Source organism: Trichoplusia ni, chromosome 5, assembly GCF_003590095.1.
Source record: "Trichoplusia ni isolate ovarian cell line Hi5 chromosome 5, tn1, whole genome shotgun sequence".
NCBI lineage: Eukaryota > Metazoa > Arthropoda > Insecta > Lepidoptera > Noctuidae > Trichoplusia > Trichoplusia ni.
In genome coordinates, this window is record NC_039482.1 from 4601485 (window position 1) to 4621514 (window position 20030).

Here is a 20030-nt window from a genome sequence, read left to right on the forward strand (position 1 = left end):
GAAGTCAGATGAAAAGACGAAGTCAGCAAGCAGTCTATTCAAAAATAATTTATTCAAAATTATAGTTAAATCTTTTACTTTCGTACTTATTCTATGTTCTATACTTTTCATTTAAACAATTTGACAACAATTGAATTCTACGCTATGGTTACAAAGAAGGTTACATTTCTTTGGAACAATATCATTAATTGGCAGAATAAAAACAGTCTAATGCTGGTTGCAAATACAAAATTAAAAAAAAAACTTAAAAGAATAAAACACAAGCTTAAAATGTGTCACATGTGTTTATTTAACTATTCATTGTCAGACATTACTTATTAGATAAAGCGAATATATTTTTGTACCACAGTTACTGTATTGATAAGTTATCAGTGTTATAGCAGAAGCCGGCTGGCTTATTCGTAATTTTTACGGTAATAGTTTATTAGTGAAACAGTGTGTGAAATTAAGTGTATAATATTATATACCTAGTTTCTGTGCCGTGTGAAAAAAGTTGTGAATTCCTTAACATCGTAACTTAATGTGATCATATTCATAATTATTTAACTGTGTTTCCTCTTTATCATATTAAATACGTTATAGAGAGAGAAAAAGCAATTGTACTTAAAGTTTTATTATTTTTTATTTTATGAGGAACGTGTCACATATAAACTTTCGTATTAACACTGGGGTATTTGAAGCAATAACTAGGATTTGATTAAATATAAATATATATATTATAATTTGAAAGATCAAAAATAACATTTAGTAAAGAGGCCGATAACAATCTCTTCCGATTCATACAAAAAAATATATAACACAAAGAATTTAAACAGAAACCTCTTTATTTTTAATATTAATTACCATTGTATTTTTTAACTAGTTCCTCATGCAATATCTAACAAGGTCACATTGTTATATTCTCAACAATTGTCTAATATATGCATGTTTTCAGTATGTGTGAATAGTATTTTTTGTTTGCTATAGTCACTTACATAGGAACGTCTAGTGAGCTGTGTTGTGTTCAAAATGTTTGACTATAAGTATTTATCGAAGGACCATTTAAAAGGATTTAATAAATATAAGGTAAGTTGTTTATCCTGCTAATTTTATAAACGCGAAAGTTTGTTAAGGATGCTCCTTAGATGTTCATCTTTTACGCAAAAACCACTGAACGGATTTAGACGAAACTTGGTAGACTGATAGTTTATAACCAGGATTGACACTTGTAATAGTATACTTTTGGCTCGTATTTATTTTCTCGTGTATTTTCGCATTAAGCGGGTCCGCGGGCAACAGCTAGTCCTATTTGTTTACGATGCTTGCCGCTTACGTTGTAAATGTCATTTTGCTTCTGTCATTTTTTGGGGGAATGTGGAGATATTTTAAAACGTCACCTTGCTATTATGACGACCTTGATTGACTGTATTTTCCGTATAGTAGAGAGACTAACGTCCACTTTTATTGTCAGTAAACTTGATTTACTAGTAGTTGAATAAGTATTTTGTTTTAAATTGACGAAATTATTTGTTTCGTTTGTAAATGAACCACGTATACTATCCCTACTAATATTATAAATGCGAAAGTAACTCTTTCTGTCTGTTACGCTTTCACGTCTAAACCACTGAACTGATTTTAATGAAAAATGGTACAGAGATACAAATGACCTTGAGAAATAACATAGGATAGTTTTTATTCCGGATTTTTGAAGAGTTCTCTTGGAAACGCAATATAACCGACGACATAGGCGCGGGCGAAGCCGCGGGCGCTAGTTGTACATGTATTATTAGTGACTGACTTACTTGATAAATCCCATTGATTCCTTTTGTTATGAATCCCTAGTAGAAACATTATCTAAACCACATAACCCACCCTTGTTTCTTAGCTGAAAGATGATTTCGGCTCTGTGTTACTGGAACGATAGATAGTTCGTTAATGCACCTATCTCCATATTTTATTTAAATGTAACAAAGACAACAATACAACCAAGGTCGAGATTTTGTTTAAAATCGTTCTTAAAAGGAGCTGTTTTAATTTTGGCATAAAATAATGTTCTATAAATCTTTAAGCGTAGGAGAAATATCCATAATATATCATTTGTTTCAGTATAGTGCTATAGACACGAGCCCACTCAGTCAGTATGTGATGCACCCAACTTGGAACACCATTGTCAAGGTATTTATAATAATATGAATATTCTAAGTTAATGCTTTTCCTACAACCTATGAAAGTAGAATTGGTGTCTGTGAGACAAAATGCTGTCCATAGTTTGCGTGTCGCTTTCACAACTAAAATATAGTGTAATTATGAGGTTATAAGAGGCCTTCTATAGATGCCTCTTTGAGGAATAGTACGAGTGAAATCTTACAGTACAATAAGTTTTTTTTACCCACGAAAATTCGCGATTGTTTCTCGAATTCTGTGAGTCGACTGTATCGTTAGCTTGCTCAAAATAATTACGTGTAATACATCCTACTTACAGAATAAAAATTTTCATCAAACGTTTTCAAAAAGAAGAGGTTTTCAAGTTTTTTTTTTTATCCTTGCTACCTCATTTAGATAGAATGTAAAATAGGTATCATTTGGTCCCAAAAAATCATAAAGTTTCAGTAGTTTTTATTTGAAATCCGGTTTACGTTTTTGTTCTCAAAACAATGTTTTTAGCTTTTTTTTTATAAAATTTAAAGAGAGACCCGCTTTAAACTGTAGTATATATATATTAGTATAATTATGTCATATTCTTTCCAGATAATACCAAAATGGGTAGCCCCGAATGTGATAACATTTGCCGGTTTCCTATGCATGGTGGTATCAATGGTCCTTCTAACAGTGTATGACTACGAGCTGTACGCTGTCGGCGGCAGGCCGGGGGCAAAGCCCTACGCCTCTGAGATACCCAACTGGGTATTCTTTGCATGCAGTGTGCTGGTGTTTCTGGCTTATAACTTAGGTTGGTAAGATTTTTTAGTGTATATATGTGTTTTGTTGGCCCATTACAAAATGTGATGAATTGCAACGCTTACCTCTCATAGGGCGGGAGATATTGAGGGTTCGTTTAAGGTTTAGTCAGTAAGAGACTGACAGCACCTACTTTCTCCCTAGAGCGAGCGGGTTTTTATGAGAGAGAATTCCTTTGCATATCCAAAAAAGGATGCTAAAGTAAGTCCTCTTAGTTTCCTTTCTCACAATACCAAAAAAAAGAAATTGGCCTCTTCGTCTCCCTTCCATCTCTCTTTGTTCAGACAATCTTCTTCAATGGTTAAAGTAAAACTTTCAGCTTTGCAGGTGTGATGATGATCACGGTCTAGACGGCTTCGAATATCAGTATTGCGATTTTCTTCCACTATAGCCATAATCGTGCTCTAACGGATGATTGTAGACCTTCAGGGCTATAAATTTCTAGGTTCTATTGAATAAGTCCAGCGTGTTAGTTACTTGGAGTATGAAAATTATAAGCTTAACTGACAGCCCTTTCGGGTTTTGTTTATCGCCAACAAGTCAAGTCTCATCTGTGCAATCTTGGAATCCAAACTTACTAAATAGCAGATTTTATTGAAATCTGCTAAGCGATTTAGCCGTTTAAGCTTAGTAGACGGATAGATTGATTAAAATATAGACTTTACAAAAAAATACAGTATTACTTTTGCCGTATAATATTAATAGGGATTAATCGAGTATTTCGAATTCCAAATTTTCAAAAGTAGCCCATTATTTTTTCTGTAAGGAAGTGGGTGCTGTTAAGTTACTGTTACAACCACACTACACTAGAAATTCGCAAAAAATAATTCAAATATACAGGTGTAAAATTCTCGTGCAATTAACATACATAAACATATTTAATTTATGCTGTTCACACATATTCTGAGTCACGTAACCTTGACCTTACAGCATAATACAATGTAACACGTGTCCTCAGTACAGTTCGCAAATTGTAAGGTAGGTACGCGATTATCAACCTTATTGTTTAAGAAATAGGGATTGAATAAATTTAAGAAGTGTTCTGATTAATTATCTCAAAAACTTAGGTTGTCGAGATTGTCATACGAAATTTAAATAAAAAGGCAAAACAACAGTAAGATATATTTTAAACGATTCCCGCTCTAAGGAATAGTTTCATATACCGTGTTTATTAAATAGGGCGGGTTGAAAACCTTTTTCGTACGTTCGCAAGCCCTTGAGAAATAAAGAGGGCTCTCATTTTCCCTCCCGTGGGGTTGTATTATTTTTATAGCTTAATAAAATTGCGCGGTTGTGGGTATTAGTTTGAAAATATGTTGCGAATTAAAATGACGACTAATAATTAAATCCGACCGGTTTTTTAAGGATGCAACGCATGTTAAAAATCTTGTAAATCAAAAACTTCTAAACATTACAATTACACATTAAACATACATTTTCTTAATTATTCCAAGACCGATCGATGCATTATTACAAATTGGAATTTAGAATCATTAAGCCGCAAAATTAGCAAGCGTGATGATCTTACCTCGTTCAGAAGTTCTATGCGTAACCGTATAATTAGTTTTCCATTCCTTTAAGTAAAAGTAACGGCGGTTGCTCTATAAAAAGATAGAAACAAACAACAAGTCATTGCGGTAAGGCCAGAATAGTGATACAAATCAACGCGCAAAGTTCATCTTTAAGAAGTTATTAATGTATTCATGGTCCTTTTCCTTACATAGGTTTCATTCAAATTGAGACTATACATGTTGCCATAAAAAACTAATCTTCAAACACTTATAATACAATAATCAAAACGTTCTTTAACATTACTGCCGGGAGGAAGTGTTGGCTAGTGACTTGCTTGGCTTGGTTGACAAGTCTTGACCAAAATAAATGACGATGCACCAAGTATGAATGCTTGCCGGATTTCCAGATGGCATCGACGGCAAGCAGGCTCGTCGCATCGGCGTGTCAGGTCCTCTTGGGGAGCTGTTCGACCACGGTCTGGACTCCTACATCGTGTTCCTCATACCTTACACTATTATATCCATCTACGGCAGAGATCCAGTGTTCTCTGTTTCGTGTTTTAGGTAAAATATACATTATCCGACAAGGCAAGGATTATTTGACCCCTTAGTCAAAGAATCCTGGCTGTTACTTGCTATTTTACTAGTTTTTGTTCTAAAAAAGTATGCCATTTTAACGACTTTTATAAATACGTAAGAGATGCAACGGTTTACTGACGAGTTTATTTATCGGGGTTGCCCGAATAGTTTCCGATCCTACTTTAGTCCTAAATTATGAGCTGACACGTTGTCGCGCGAGTCGAACTAATCGGGAAATCCCGATAAAAACGCGTGGGTAAAGTGAACCTAAAGAAACCTGTGGCAGCTTTTAAGTATAAACTATGAATCATCCTAACGAGAAACTCAAATACATTTAACTTTTAATTTTGATCTCAAATGACAAGAATACCTTTTGCACCCTATACGAATTCCCCTTTTCGGATAGACCATAACGCTGTGTTTATTTTTAGAGGTTTTCTAATAGTGTTAAGTATTGTGATGAACTTCTACGTCAGTCACTGTGAGAAGTACAACACCGGCACCCTGTACCTGCCGTGGAGCTACGATCTTAGTATGTGGGTGAGTACGTAATGTATGAGAGAATGTAAAGTAAGAAAAAATAACATATTTTAGGTGATATTTTAATCAACCGGGCTAGTTGAAAAACGTCATAAACATACTATTTATTTTGTTTTTAATCGACTTCAAAAAGAAGGTGGTTCTCAGTTTGAACTCTTTGTATGTATGTATATTTGTCCGCGATTATAAATGACTCCTGTGTAATAAGAATTTTGATCTTTGTGTCGCGGCTCCAGACCCAGAACAAGTGTATTCACTCATAAAAAAAGCTTGTCCTATACGGGGATCAAACCAGCGACACGTCGCGCATTAGGATTTGAGTGGGGACCTCAACCACTCGGTTATCCGTGCAAATATTATCCGAACAATTTATGTGTATATGTCAAAAATTCTTAATCAGAGAAGGAACTGGCATAGTCGGGACTGGAAACATTTTTAGTTTATTGTTAAATTTAAGAAAAACATTTAAAACTCGTCTTAGGGTCCAAAGCAATACGGTTCACAATAATTCCTTTTCAGATATCTTCCATCCTCTTCCTATTAGCTGGACTATACGGCCCGGAGTACTATAAGGTCTACGTATTTGGTGACGTGACCTTCGTGCAGGCGCTGGAGGTCGTGATCCACGGCATGGGCGTCATCACCTGCTATCCTGTGGCTGTTTATAATGTCTACTTGTAAGTGATGATGATGAAGCTATAGAAAGTATTTTATATAGGGATGAGTAAGCTGAAACAGGAAGAGAAGACGGGTTACAGGTATCGAAGGATAAAGTCTTCTGGTGAACTAGGTTTTTCTTTTGGAGTACCCCAATTTAACGTAGCATCTTTAGCCCGCCATAGATCAAGACAATTCAACATGGATCATTAGATAAACGGGTAAAATGTCACCGTATTCTGGAGCTGGAAAACCGTCTTTTATAATTTGTTCTTTCTTTATTTTCTTTTACATTCAACATAAAAAACTCCCACATTAAGGAATTAAGTAGTTGTATTGAGAGGGATTTTACAAGCATTCAACTCAAATACACCCAGACAACACGACAAACATTTATGGATCACGTAAATGGAACCCCCGACACGTCGCACTCTGTGGGTTTGGCGTGGTGACCTCAACCACTCGGCTATCCGTGCAGTCAAGTTTCTCCTAGGTCCTTATTTTCCTATTCCTCATAACCTCATCCGTATTCGCCCTTCTTCGCACTTCCAATCCTGCCTTTAAACAATAAACTAATTTTTCACCAATACATCCAGGTCCTATCAGAACCGTTCTGGCAAGAGGTACGGTCTCCTGGAGGCAGTCAAGCCGGTGTGGTCGCTGCTCGTGGTGACTCTCCTTGTCGTCATGTGGGCACTCAAATCGGAGAACAACGTCATTGAGCTATACCCGAGGGCTTTTATATTCATGTATGGAGCACTCTTCAGTAATATTGCTGTGAGTATAATTATTTATTTCTAGGTATGTACCTACTGTTGGGGTTCCGTTAAGGGTAAAAATGGAATATTATTACTATAGGTTAAACTGACTTTTTGTTCGTACATCTGATCTAGATAAATATAGACATGCTTATTATGTAGTCTGGTTGTATGTCCGTCCATCTGATTTTAATTTTCACAAATCGTACATTTTTGTTGACACTAATATAAAAAAAAACGAGTTTACGCAATATTTAACGCGTGGTACGTTCATAAATATGACATATTATGACTAGTGTTTGCAAATTAGTTTTCCGTCCATTTGTACTGAACCCTCAGCCGCGAAAGTCCGACTAGCACTTGACCGGTTTTTATTACCGGTATCATATTTTTATAGTAACTAGAATCACAGCCATATAACTTGCAACGATTATTTTTACAAGCCGTCGGAAAATAAATACTTTGCATCTAAATGACCTATTTCAGTATTTTTTTGTGTAGTTGTATTTTAAAACGTGACACCAAGGAATGCATCCATACTATGAAACAGTCAGCTTTTCTTTTAGATGAGTGAGTCAGTTACTGTAATCGGAAACTACTATAAATGTCAATGTTAAAATAAATTTGTTGGCTGTCTTACAAAAATAAAACAATAGATAGTATTCTCAGATACAAACTTTTTTGTTGAAATTATATGAATTTAGAACTTTTTTTTGAATACACGTAACGATGGTCCATGGTGCATTAGGCCTCCTTAATATGAAATGATTATGTAGTAGTTATAAATTATTAAACCAGTTTAAGGCTTGCCTTACAATTAAAAATCGTACATGGAATAACGTTCTGATTTAAATTGTAAGAAATAATAATTATACGGAATGAAATTATAGTGTTTTATAGTGATAGCTTTCACGCACTTTTGAGACCTTATTTAATACCTTCAGTTAAGCGAGGTATAGCAAGATAGATGAGTTTATTCTCGGATGAGACATTCTAAAAGCATGAAAATGTCTAAAAACATAGAGGCAGCTATTCGAATATCATTTTACAGGTCCAAGATAGATTCAACTATCAAGACTATTGCCCGCGACTTTGTCCACGTGGTTAGAATTTTCCCCGTCTTTTCCACATTTTCCATTGTATCTTCGCTCCTGTTAGTTGCAGCGTGATGTTATATAGCCCATGGCCTTCCTTGATAAATGGTCTATTCAACACAAAAAGATTTTTTCAAATCGAACCTGTACTTCCTGAGATTAGCTCGTTCAAACAAAAAATCAAACAAACAAACTCTTCAGCTTTATACATATATTAGTATATAGAGTACAGATTGCAAGAAGTAGAGGAAAATGTCTCTAAAACATCAATTAAAGATCAATTCTCAAGGATTTTTGTTCTTTGGTCACTACTTTTAGTTTCTTGTAAAATGTAGAGCCAGATTTTCGGTCAGAAATAGCTTTATCACCTGACGTACTCTCATTGCAACTGCTTCGAGGTCGCTCGTAGCTCTACACTTCAATTTGATCCATAAAGTTTTTGGGTACCTAGGGTAAAACCGAAACCCTAAGATGGGCGTCCGGTGTCTATTCGTCTCTACGAACAGTTATCATTAGCCTGCATCTCGTAAACTCTTGATAGCTAGATTTTACATATGATGTATTTCAGTTGCCTCTCTGATAACAAATACCACATAGCAAAAATGTACATACATACATTTAATAAGCAACATTTTTATTCACTAAATTTGTTTTTCTTTAGCATTTTTTACAGAGAGTTTCGAGTTCGATTCGTACTTAACAAGTTTTCGTTTCCAGAGCCGCCTCATAATCGCTGAGATGAGCCATATGAAGTGTGAGGTGTTGTCCTGGATGACCTGGCCCCTTCTCTCAGGCTTTCTGACGTCACTCTACTTGCCGCAGCTAGAGGCCACTATACTACACTTACTCGTGGCCCTCTTCGTGCTCTCCCATGTACATTATGGAGTTTGTGTGGTAAGCTATCAATTTTTGCTGTGGAAATACAGAAATATGTTTTTTTTTAGTTCGTTTTTAAGGTCTCTCATTTTTTTGTAGGTCCGCCAAATCTGCAATCACCTCAAAATCAGATGCTTCATCGTACCCAAAGAAAAAAGAAAGTAATTGCTCAAGAACCCAACTGTACTTGCAATAAATTTTATACTTTATTAAAAAAAATGCGATCAAAAGATAAGAAAGATTATACCAACCTGCCTCCCAATCCATCCTGCTAAAAGAGCACCAGGTACTGAGCTAAATATGACACCGCGACACAATCTAATTCACAAAATAATACGTAATTCAATACTGAATAGCGAAAAAAATGAGCAATCCGACATCGCTGTGCGAAAAGCTGCGCAACCTCCGCCATACGAGGGAAAGAGACGACTATACACGCTCGATCGTTTGCGCAGCTCCGTCTTTAAATTATACGTTCTCATAGCCTTGTAGCGCGCTGGGTTACTTAACGAATGTCGGAGAGCGATCAACACGCTGCAGCATTTTCGACTCTACACAAATTTTGTAGAGTTGATTTTCGGTTGCATTGATCGTTGTATTGCGATGTTTTTCATTCGATACGAAATTTAGTAATGGGGGGTGCGCGACATGGACACCGAAGTCAGGGTTTAGAATTTCAGTATAGCTTCGGATAGCCGCGAAGCGCTGCTTTGTTAGATCTCCAATTGTTTACAGATCCGATTTTTTTTAATACTCCCCGCGACTATTATTGTCTATACGAAATATACGGAGCGGGTTTTAAGAAACCAGATTCTTGGACTCACAAAAGCGCACTAACAACGCGACTGTATTGTATTACGAATACAAAAAAAAAACTTGTGACTTGTGAACTTTGAGTGAAGTGAGTGAATATATAAAAATACATAAAAATATAACTGTGACATGAACGAAGATATATAAATATATATTAGGTAAGTGCTGTGTTTGGTTCAAAGAAATTAACAGATAATAAAATATTGTGGTGGTGTGGCAAATTGGCATGTTTTTTTTTTAATAAAAATAAAACAATTACGCATGCTGGATGATTTTTGACTGAGACAAGATAGATAAGGAAAAATAAAGAAAAACAAATGATTTTACGAAGGAGAAATGTTACAAAATGATGAGGTAAATATTTTCCGGTCATTTTTATTAAAGTCTTAGTTTTTTAATGCGTAGTAACATGAATTACGTTCTGGACATGTTATTTAGTAATGTAAAGAGAAGTTAGGTTTGCGATAGAAGAAATGTGATGTTTCTTTGTTAAATAAATAAAGATAGCATTATAGGCGTGTGTTTTTGAACGGACTAAACGCATTTTTTTTAGGTTGTGGTTATAATCTCAAAGACCGATGGATTTAATTAGTTTAAAATATGTATATGATGGAAAATTCTGTGCATATTTTTTGAGTACACTAGTATAGCAGTTTATTCCAATTATATTATAGGATAGAAGTCTTTAAGAGAAAATAAAACTTCGAGGATTTATCACAGACATAGGCGTATAAAAAATATTGTTAGTCATTCAAGGAGTGATGGATGACATAAGATTTAAAACTCTTGAAAAGTATTTTCATTTAATTTAATATGTTTGTTTTTATATATCAGACTTAACTAAACCGATTAATAATATATGTAAGAACAAGCAGCCGACGCAAAAACTTAACCTTAAAAAAGGGTAAAATACAGTAAATTAAGAATATAACAATTATGAGATAAATTATTATTATAAGAGCTAGTTTCTGTTTTTAGTTAATTTTGAGATTACAGAACACTTCTTACAAATGCAGATAAATTAAATTGAATACCTACATTACCATTTTATTAGATTATGTATGAAACGGTAAAGTATATTAAAAATGTAACCGTCTTAACAAGACCTTTGTGATTTCACGACCACGGTGAAATTGTCTAATTGGAAAAAACACAACAATCGAACAATAATCAGTTACAATTTGATACCTTTCAAATTTAAGATAAACTTATTTACATTATCAAAAAAATTATTCCGCGTCATATTAATTGGTCATAAAACAAAAGAAGGAACTAGATTACACGGTCAATATGCGTCGGAACTATCTTACTTAAAACTTGTAAGTTACCTCGCCTTAAATAGCCCACAGTTGGGCGTAGGCCTCACTTTGTGTATTCTATTCTTCTTATTATTTATTTATTAAACTGTTTACATTAATATTACCCTTTTTTTTGTTGTCGGATTCTTGCTATTAGCATCCAATCAATTCCTGGCATCTTTTAACATCGTCTAGCTATCTTAGTTACATTATCTTTTGCATAACTAGCTATTGCCCGCGGCTATTACAGCTGCAGAAACATTACTCTCTTTTTTCAAAGTCGGATAAAAGTAGCCTATATGTTAAATCAATGTGTTACCTTCCTCCATACAAATTTCATTGAAAGCGTGAAGAGATAACAAACGTGCACACAAAACTTTCTCATCTATATCTATACTAATATATAAAGATGAAGAGTTTGTTTGTTTGAACGCGCTGATGTTTGTTGAATCTCAGGGACTACTGGTTCAATTTGAAAAATGCTTTTTGTGCTGAATAGGCCCTTCATCGAGGAAGGTTTTAGGCTATAAAACATCACGCTGCGACTAATAGGAGCGAAAATAAAATTTAAAATGTGGAAAAAACAGGGAAGAAATAAATCATAACTTATATCTTCTAACCACGTGGACGAAGTCGCGGGCAACAGCTAGTTTATAATATTAATGTGATTATAAAATTTACCACTACATATTACCAACTTTTCTAGTTAGATATACTAAACATAGCTTTATTATCGGTTCACTATATTACTTAGCTTAAAACCAACATAGAACTTATTAAATATCGATATTTGGAATTAGCAACTTATGATGCCAAAACTGAATGAATCCGGTATGCATGTTTTCTGAATTTTCAGTGACATTCGATTAAGATTCAGAAATATTAAAAAAAAATACGGCAAGAGAAGTTTTTTAGCTTGAATTAATCTGATACGTATTAAGAACTTAAATGAATAATGTACTTTAATAAAATTTTGATTATAATAAGATTAAAACTCGACTGAAGCTTATAAGTTGCTCTAAGCCCAATACGAAATTCGTTAACGAAAGAACAATAGCTAGGTACCGAAAAATATCAAAACAAATAAAAATAAAAGAATAAAAAATGGCGAAATTAAAACTAATATTTAACAATAATTGTTTCCCCTTTTATTAAGTCCTTACACAGGCAAACACCACAGCTATTAAATAAAAGATATTTTTATTCTCAACAGTATCAACTTCACATAAAGTGCAACCCGAAGGGATTTTTTTTAAACAAAATATTATACGTCGTAAGATCGTAAAAACAAATTGCTGTGTTATTTTATTGTTTCATATAGGTGCTCGGAAAACGTTTCTAAATTTTTGTATGTATTCTTTGAACGGTTTAAAACAGTTTTATTTTAATAGCCGTTTATTATTTCTTACTTGAAAGTTGAATCTTGTGGCTCTAATTGACTCTTACAAGAATACAGACTTTTCTAATACAGGTTCAATATTAAATAGATTTTATATTAGGCGGCGGGTTCCGCGAATTAAATTGTCGAGTTGGTTCCACTCGTGACCCCGAGACAGTTAATGATTAAGGATTTGGTTAAGTCCGAAAATATGGTGATCCCGATAAATACGTAAAACTACAAATGCGTAAGTAAACAATTATGAAGTTTTTACAAATCTTTCCATAAATTTCAGTAAGCAAAAATACGACTTTATAACCATTTTTCTTTTCTGATCAATTTGAAACAACGTATAGCTTTAAACGTTACTATAAATAATATTTTGGCGACAGATAAGTCACTAAGCACCTTCATCGAGATTAAAAACATCTTATGAACTATTGTATCACGTCCCAAATGCTTTAATGATGTTGTCCTCGTCCCTCTCTGCTGTCTCTCCACTTCTTCTGTTTTCCTTCTATCCTCACCATTTCACAATCATATACCTTACTATGTAGAGATCAATCCAAAGGAAGCGAACGGACAAAATAGAGTTCAAGAACTAGCTAACAAAATGTATAATATCGTTATAACGTAAGACAATCAGTAAAAAATTACTTTATTACTCATTTCCTTTCATGTTTTGATTAATATTTAGGGTTGCTACATAAACAAATACACGTATTTGTAATACTAACTATGTATGTTTGGAATTAATTATTGAAGTAAACGAAATTGGAAACACTGCTTCTTTTTGACTGGATAATTTATAAAGATAGGTAGGTAGAGTTTTTCAGCCCAGAAATTGTCAACGTTAACGACACTATGATTGGCACAGAGTAGTTCATTCTTCGATCAGTTGAAATTGCAATTATTGATAGCACTGAATTGATGATATTGCTTCTCAGATGTTATGTAGCTACTCGTAACTTCAGATGACATTTTACTCAGCTGAATCTGATGTAAATTTATCTCTAATTTGAGAAATCTCTATCTTTGTTTAGGCTGAATTCTTCCGAACCCTTCCCAAATAATCCGGTAAAATATGTATAAAGTCTGTTCTACTTCTAGGTTTACGAGTACAAACTAACAATCTAATCAACAAATATTGAAACAAACTCCTCAACCGTAACAACTCATGTGAACACCAAACCTAGTTAATATTAACTCTTAAAATCGTTAACTGTTTATCAAATACAAAGGCATGTATTTTGGAAAACTGCCCGTAGTTCGAATAAAAACTAAAGCAAAGCCGATTGATAAACATACAGCCGTGCAGTTTACCTTTGTCATTGGGAAATTTGTAGAAAGTGGTAAGACTGGTGTGAATTGGTATTATAAGTATAAATCATTTGGTTATTACTTACAACTATACTTCATGATGTATTTTTTGCTGATTTATTTCCTCAGAAAACATAACGTGATAATGAGTTATGTTTTAATCCTGACTTCTTCCAAATGACGATTAATATTTTCTCTCCAATAAGGTAACATTAAGAAATGGCATTAGGTCTCAGATGACTGGCAGTTATTCTACAATCATCTATTTCATCTAAAATGTCTATATCTGGCTTATATCTACCAGAATTCTGTCTGAAGTCTGATTGAGAGAAATTCGGCGTTTCTCTTAAAATTATATGCAGAAAATAGATATATTCTTCTAATCCTCCACAACCGCCATCTATTCGGTATATTGAGCTGTATCTTATTACTTATACTACGTACTAGTATTTGTAACGCGATTAAAGATAAAGACGATTTCGACATGTACATATATGTGCATAAAAATAAGAGTAAACGAACCAGGGAAGGCCTATGATGGCTGATGATGATGATATGAGATAATATAAATGTAAACAGTCGTGGATGAACTCGTGAACGAGATGAAATTAATCTAATGAATAAAAAATCTTAGCCTTTTCCCAACTATGTTGAGGTCGGCTTCCAGTCTAACGGGCTGCAGCTAGGTGCCTATCTCACTTCCTCAACCCAGATACCTGGGCAACACAATACCCCTTAGTCTGCTTTTCAGACTTTCTAGCTTCTGACTATAAATAACGACTGTCAAAGATGTATGAATAACAGCCAATAACACACGCAAAATTTGTCGTGACTTCCGAAAGATGGAGGAACTTGTTATAGATGGTCACCCATCCTCGGACAGCTTAGCCTTAAGCCAGATAGATATTTGTAAAAAAAATCAAATAACAAATTTTAGGAAAGTCTCGAAGTGTGTGGTATGATACCTTTTAATAAGTTTTTTATATATTGAGTATTAGTTATAAACAAAGGGTTGCTAAGTGGCCGCCGATGCGTGCCGGTGGCGGAGGTTCTGCGAATCCTGCAGCTTTGGCTGGCCCAAGTCGGGATTACTTAGCTTAGTCAAGCGTGGATTAGGGATGGGAGGTGTCGATATGTGATGTCGATAAATTAGCTGAGAGGTAGTGAATATTGCTCCAAGAATAAATCTATTTAATAGTTTTTGATACTTACTTTTCTTCATTCATAATAGTCTTATGTTGCATGTTTATTTGTTATAAGTATAACTACACAAAACTGTTTAAATCCTGAGTTGTATCTATGATGTAGGTAGCTTATGATTTGTGACATAAAATTATTAAAACCATGTAATAAAACATATAACACTCATATTTCCGCGTATCTTTAGAGTTATAAAAAAGATAAAAATACATTTTTTATTTATGTTAATTTTATGGAAACTCATCGTCAAGTCAACAAATAGAATTTTAATAGCCACAAAATAAATCAAATCTTCATGTTTGATATTTTACTAAAAAAATAATACACTCCGTTATTAGTTACGCCTATAGTTAAATTACGTATTCATTTCTTAACGACTACCGGTTGACATCAAACTAACTAACATGTAAAAGAAGCATATTATAAATACATGTTTGATATCTTTTATCAAAAACAGAATTTTATTGCAACAAACAAATATAATTATATAATTCCTACATTCGAAATGTCTCTTCATGTAATATGCAAGCTACTAATACTAGTAATATTATACTAAAACTAATTCCTCTCACTTACTTTCTTCTAAAATATCGACACATTTTATCGACAACCACACACAGATACAACTTGACAACTTCTATCGATACTTTCTGCAACTCAGTACCTCCCAACACTATTGTCCCGTGCCGTAAAAAGAGGACAGTGCACACTTCATTAATAAAAGGTTAAATATCGTTGAGGACGTCATTTTGGCGAGCACATCCATTGGTGTAGAGTTACTCCTGGCTTAAGAGGACCCACCATCACCATGTAAAGTAAGACTATAGCCTGGTGGGGAAGGGAGATGCTGCTCTACGAAGTGTATACGCTGTCTCTTTTACTCCACTGAAATGGTAACTTAGGTGTATCAGAGGCGAGGTGTTATGCTCCAGGACTTAGCTGGTGGTTCTATAAGCATTTATGATGATGAAATCACTTATATTTGAGAGATTGATATTAGAGAAACGAATTTGCGGCTTTAGGAATAGGTGGTGGTTAATTTGAGTCGGTTTCGTAATTTACATTGGTGGTCGATCTTGAATAAGTTTGTTGCAGACGTACAGTATTTATGAGTGTGGCTGCTTTTTCTTATTTGTGTTAGTGGTGCTATGGTAAGACTGATCATTATATCACAGGTCTCCTTTATTTTTCTTTGGTTTGAAATTCATATCCATCAGTTACCATACTGCTTCTAAAAGCCCTTGTTATTTACCATCTAGCTGTTCTGAGTCTGGGTGTCTTTGTGCATGTGATTTGTATGTTTGTAAATCCCCCCCCTCGTCACAAGGACTAAATTCCTTACTGCGGGAGTCGTAATCAAAGAAAAAATCTGCACTCACCTCAATATCTATTAAACGATAAATCATTTTTGTTCCTAACTTCGACTATCTGCATTTGTCAGTTGACCTTTCCATCTAAATCCAACCTTTAAAATGCTATCACACATAACCTAACAATTCTAACAACACCCATCCTAATAGAATCATCAGAGTTTAACAAAAAGACTTCGCTCGCTATCCAAACATTAGAGGTTTAACCGAAAAGCGATTTAGCAAACAGCGCGGCTCCAAACTTTTTTTAAATTCGGAATTCGTGCTCACAACACCCGCATTGTATGCGCGTACGACCCTGGCACTTCCAAGAATGATTTCGTTGAGAGAACGAGACAAAAACACAAAAACAACCCAAGCAAGAACGGGACAGGAGATAATAATTTTATTTTTCTTTTGGTTAATCTTCTGGCCACATGTGGCGATTGTTTCTGGACCTTACGGTCATTCTTTCTGATGGGCAGGCTCTTTTATTTTTTAAAGATATGGTTACTGAACTTTCTGGGGTGTTATTTTAATTAATATGTTGTGTTCACTGGTTTATGTTGAGGTTAGATGTGATTTGTCTTTGAATATTCTGATGGTGTGATATGGTATTGTTTATGGGTGATCTTTAGAGTTTTCTTTATACATCGCCTTTTAAGGCATGTGAGGCAATTAGTAAGGTTGAAAACGCCTCATTTATTTAGTGTATCTGATGATCTTGGCGCCTGATGTGTTTGGCTCTAGATTTAATTTCTGGGGCAACCATTTTTGTAGCGAAACTTTATGAAATATATTGTGTTGCTGTTTTGGAAATATAAAAAGTGTAAGGAAAGAGGTTTATATGTTTTGCCTATTTTAAGCAGACATCAAAAATAGATATTTATTTTCGTATTTCAATTTGAGTTCCTTTTTGTTTTATGTTACTTCTTTATTGGATGAGTTTATAGTGTTCCATATATGCACGAATCCAATAAGGATGAAATTAATTTATGTGACATTTGATGGATGTGTTTCAATACGTATAAAACTGTGTAGTATACTTCTTACTCTTAAATGTTGTGCACTTTGTCATGCCAGAGTCAAATGGGTCCAGCCGTTTAGGAGGATTTCAGTGACATACAATCGTAGTAGAATTATATAACTACTGGCTGTTGCCCGCGACTTCGTCCCCGTGGGTAGAAGATATAACTTATGATTTATACCTGCCCTGTTTTTTTTCACATTTTCCATTGTATCTTCGCTCCTATTAGTCGCAGCGTGATGGTTTATAGCCTAAAGCCTTCCTCGATGAATGGTCTATTCAACACAAAAATAATCTTTCAATTTGGACCAGTAGTTCCTGAGATTAGCGGGTTCAAACAAACAAACAAGCTCTTCAGCTTTATATATTAGTATAGATATAGATTTATAATAGATAAAATCACATTCGCTTCAATAAAGAAAATAATCTAGTCAACACAAAAGCGGGTTTCGTTCCACTTAAAATATTTCTTACTCTTTTAACCAAACTCTGACAACATTCAATACAATATTTGGAATTCAAATAACCAAATACAATAACGACATAGGACGTACAAAAGTGTCGAGTTAACATAAACTGTCGGTTAACTTATAACAGTTGAACTATGAATGATTACCAGTTAAAACGGATGTTGTGTTGACCGGCATTTTAACAACACTCGGTTATTTGTGTAGTCATCATTACTCGTTTTTAAATTAGTCATAGTAAGGGGATTTTTAATTAAACTAAACTGTGATTAATTTAGTTTTTTTAGTTTCATAAAATTTGTACAAAAATGTCATCTAAAGTTAAAAACTTAATCTAAATAATTTGACATTCGTAAAACATGTAAAACAGGGTCGCAAGAAACTTTTGTTTAAATATTTCTTTAGATGGTCTGAAATTAAATTTCTAAATTTAAGATCCTCATCTTGATAGAAAATAGTTTCGTGATCAAATGATTTAATTCAGTTAGTTGATGAGTTAGAAATTTAAAATACCAGCAGTAAAGCAGGTACGAGATGCTTTTCGTAAAGGAATTATTGCAAATAATTGAAATCATGGTAAATAATGGCATTTCAGGCTATAAACTATAGATGTAGAAATTAGTTTAGTGAACTTCGCGTTCATGGCACCTACCATATCTAAAGTACATTTAAAGTCAGTTAAACATTTTACACAAAATAAAATTATTCTTAGCAGTTCACCAACCAAATTTATGAGCCCCTCAAATCGCCATGTTTCATTTTTTCCATCCATTTGTCCCCATACACCCAACTACACAAATTATACATTCATACAATGTACTAGGCTCCCAAAAATGTGTAAGAGGTCGCCTCGAACGATAACCATCAGAGTCCCTTTCAACATGGCCAGTTATCGTCACATCTGATTCATAGAGTAAAAACTCCTTATACACATACCTTTTTTATCTTGATCTATTTTATAAGCAAGTTCGGATAAGAAACATATTAGCGTTAAATTAGCTAGTATTTTTGTTCAACCGTTTTATTGGTGACAGTTTTATTTAGTTTAGCTAATGTTGTCGGTTTATTCAGGAACATTTTGAATGTAACGTGATTTAATACAATCAATTTGATTTACGTGGGTGGCAGGAAATCACGCTGTCTAGATTCAGATAGTCGAGAATGTGATTGATCTAATCTTGTTCGGGCATAAATTCAGATATCGTTCGCTAACGTGGCCGTGGGTTTGATATACACAATACGTTATTTGGATAAATTACAGGTACCAAAACGATTTCTATTTATAAAGGCGATCAAACGACGTCCAAGGAAAAATCATATATTATTCATTCACCTACGTTGCGTGATAAATTAAAATCAATTAGTACCGTCAAACGCAAGACATAGGCTCACTTGTTATTCTTAAAAATAAACAACACCCAAAGTCAGACATGTTATTGAAAGTTAATAAAAACAAATAACTTCAAGGGTCATCTATCATAGAAAGCCGACATAACACGAGTAATGAAACTTCACAAATCACACCACAATTTTTTTATTCGGTTGCAAAATAGTGACATCATCATGTTTTGTCGCGACCACCAGGCGCGCATAAGCTGCAGGCGTTAGGTGTCTCGCTTGATATGGGCTCGATAATGTAAACAATTCGTGCAACTCCTTGCAGGTTATGATTGCCTGGTACTTTCGACGCAGTACAAGCCGTCTGCAAAATTTGGATAAACAAAGACTGATAAGCAAGCAAATTACAATAAAATAAAAACCTTTCAATTACAAATTAGGCATGAAAGATTACCAAGAATTTAAGATAAGATATTTTATACCTATTTAAAACAAATTACATGACTCCTATCAGATACAAGACTGTTTCTGAACTATAGAATAAAGCATTCCTATCTATAATAGTTCATTTAATTTGAAACTTCAAAAAAAAAATCAATAAAATTGCTATAGCTTGTAGATACTTCATCGGATAAAAAATGCCCAAGAGAATTTTCACAGAATACAGCACATAACTATTTTTTTACTAAAACTTTAACTTGAGTTGTTGAATTGATTGACTGATCGAGAGGAATAAAACTAAGATGGAAAAAAGAGCGAACACAAATAATTTTTTGAACTATTTCACATAAAAACAAGGACCAAAGTCCTTTACCATTGCGTTACATAAATAATAAATGTCCACTAACAACCAAGTAATTTATTTAACTCGCTTTGAATTCTAATTTG

General features: G+C 34.0%; 2 protein-coding genes across 3 annotated transcripts in view; both read left to right on the top strand.

Moving 5' to 3' along the window:
• Window positions 1-370: 370 nt before the first annotated feature.
• LOC113494152 (ethanolaminephosphotransferase 1-like) lies at window positions 371-9283 on the top strand. The gene is made up of 10 exons (XM_026872344.1): window positions 371-413; window positions 967-1065; window positions 2086-2154; window positions 2728-2929; window positions 4856-5012; window positions 5459-5567; window positions 6087-6244; window positions 6821-7001; window positions 8794-8970; window positions 9052-9283. The coding sequence occupies exons 2-10, from the start codon at window positions 1009-1011 to the stop codon at window positions 9115-9117; spliced, it is 1176 nt and encodes a 391-aa protein (XP_026728145.1). The 5' UTR covers window positions 371-413; window positions 967-1008; the 3' UTR covers window positions 9118-9283.
• A 554-nt stretch (window positions 9284-9837) lies between these two features.
• Window positions 9838-20030, top strand: part of LOC113494149 (eyes absent homolog 2) — a 44931-nt gene continuing 34738 nt past the window's right edge. The window contains exon 1 of one of the 2 annotated variants that reach the window (XM_026872340.1): window positions 9838-9923. The gene's annotated coding sequence lies outside the window, so the exon portion shown is untranslated. Of the gene's footprint in view, window positions 9924-10037; window positions 10120-20030 lie in introns of those variants that run through there. The other variant, XM_026872339.1, reaches the window with a different exon arrangement.

Excerpts from the sequence above, each read along its gene's own strand:
- LOC113494152 (XM_026872344.1), top strand. The coding sequence starts at position 1,009 with ATGTTTGACTATAAGTATTTATCGAAGGACCATTTAAAAGGATTTAAT. Across the intron at positions 1,066-2,085 it reads AAGGATTTAATAAATATAAG|TATAGTGCTATAGACACGAG; the intron begins GTAAGTTGTTTA and ends CATTTGTTTCAG. Across the intron at positions 8,971-9,051 it reads TACATTATGGAGTTTGTGTG|GTCCGCCAAATCTGCAATCA; the intron begins GTAAGCTATCAA and ends ATTTTTTTGTAG.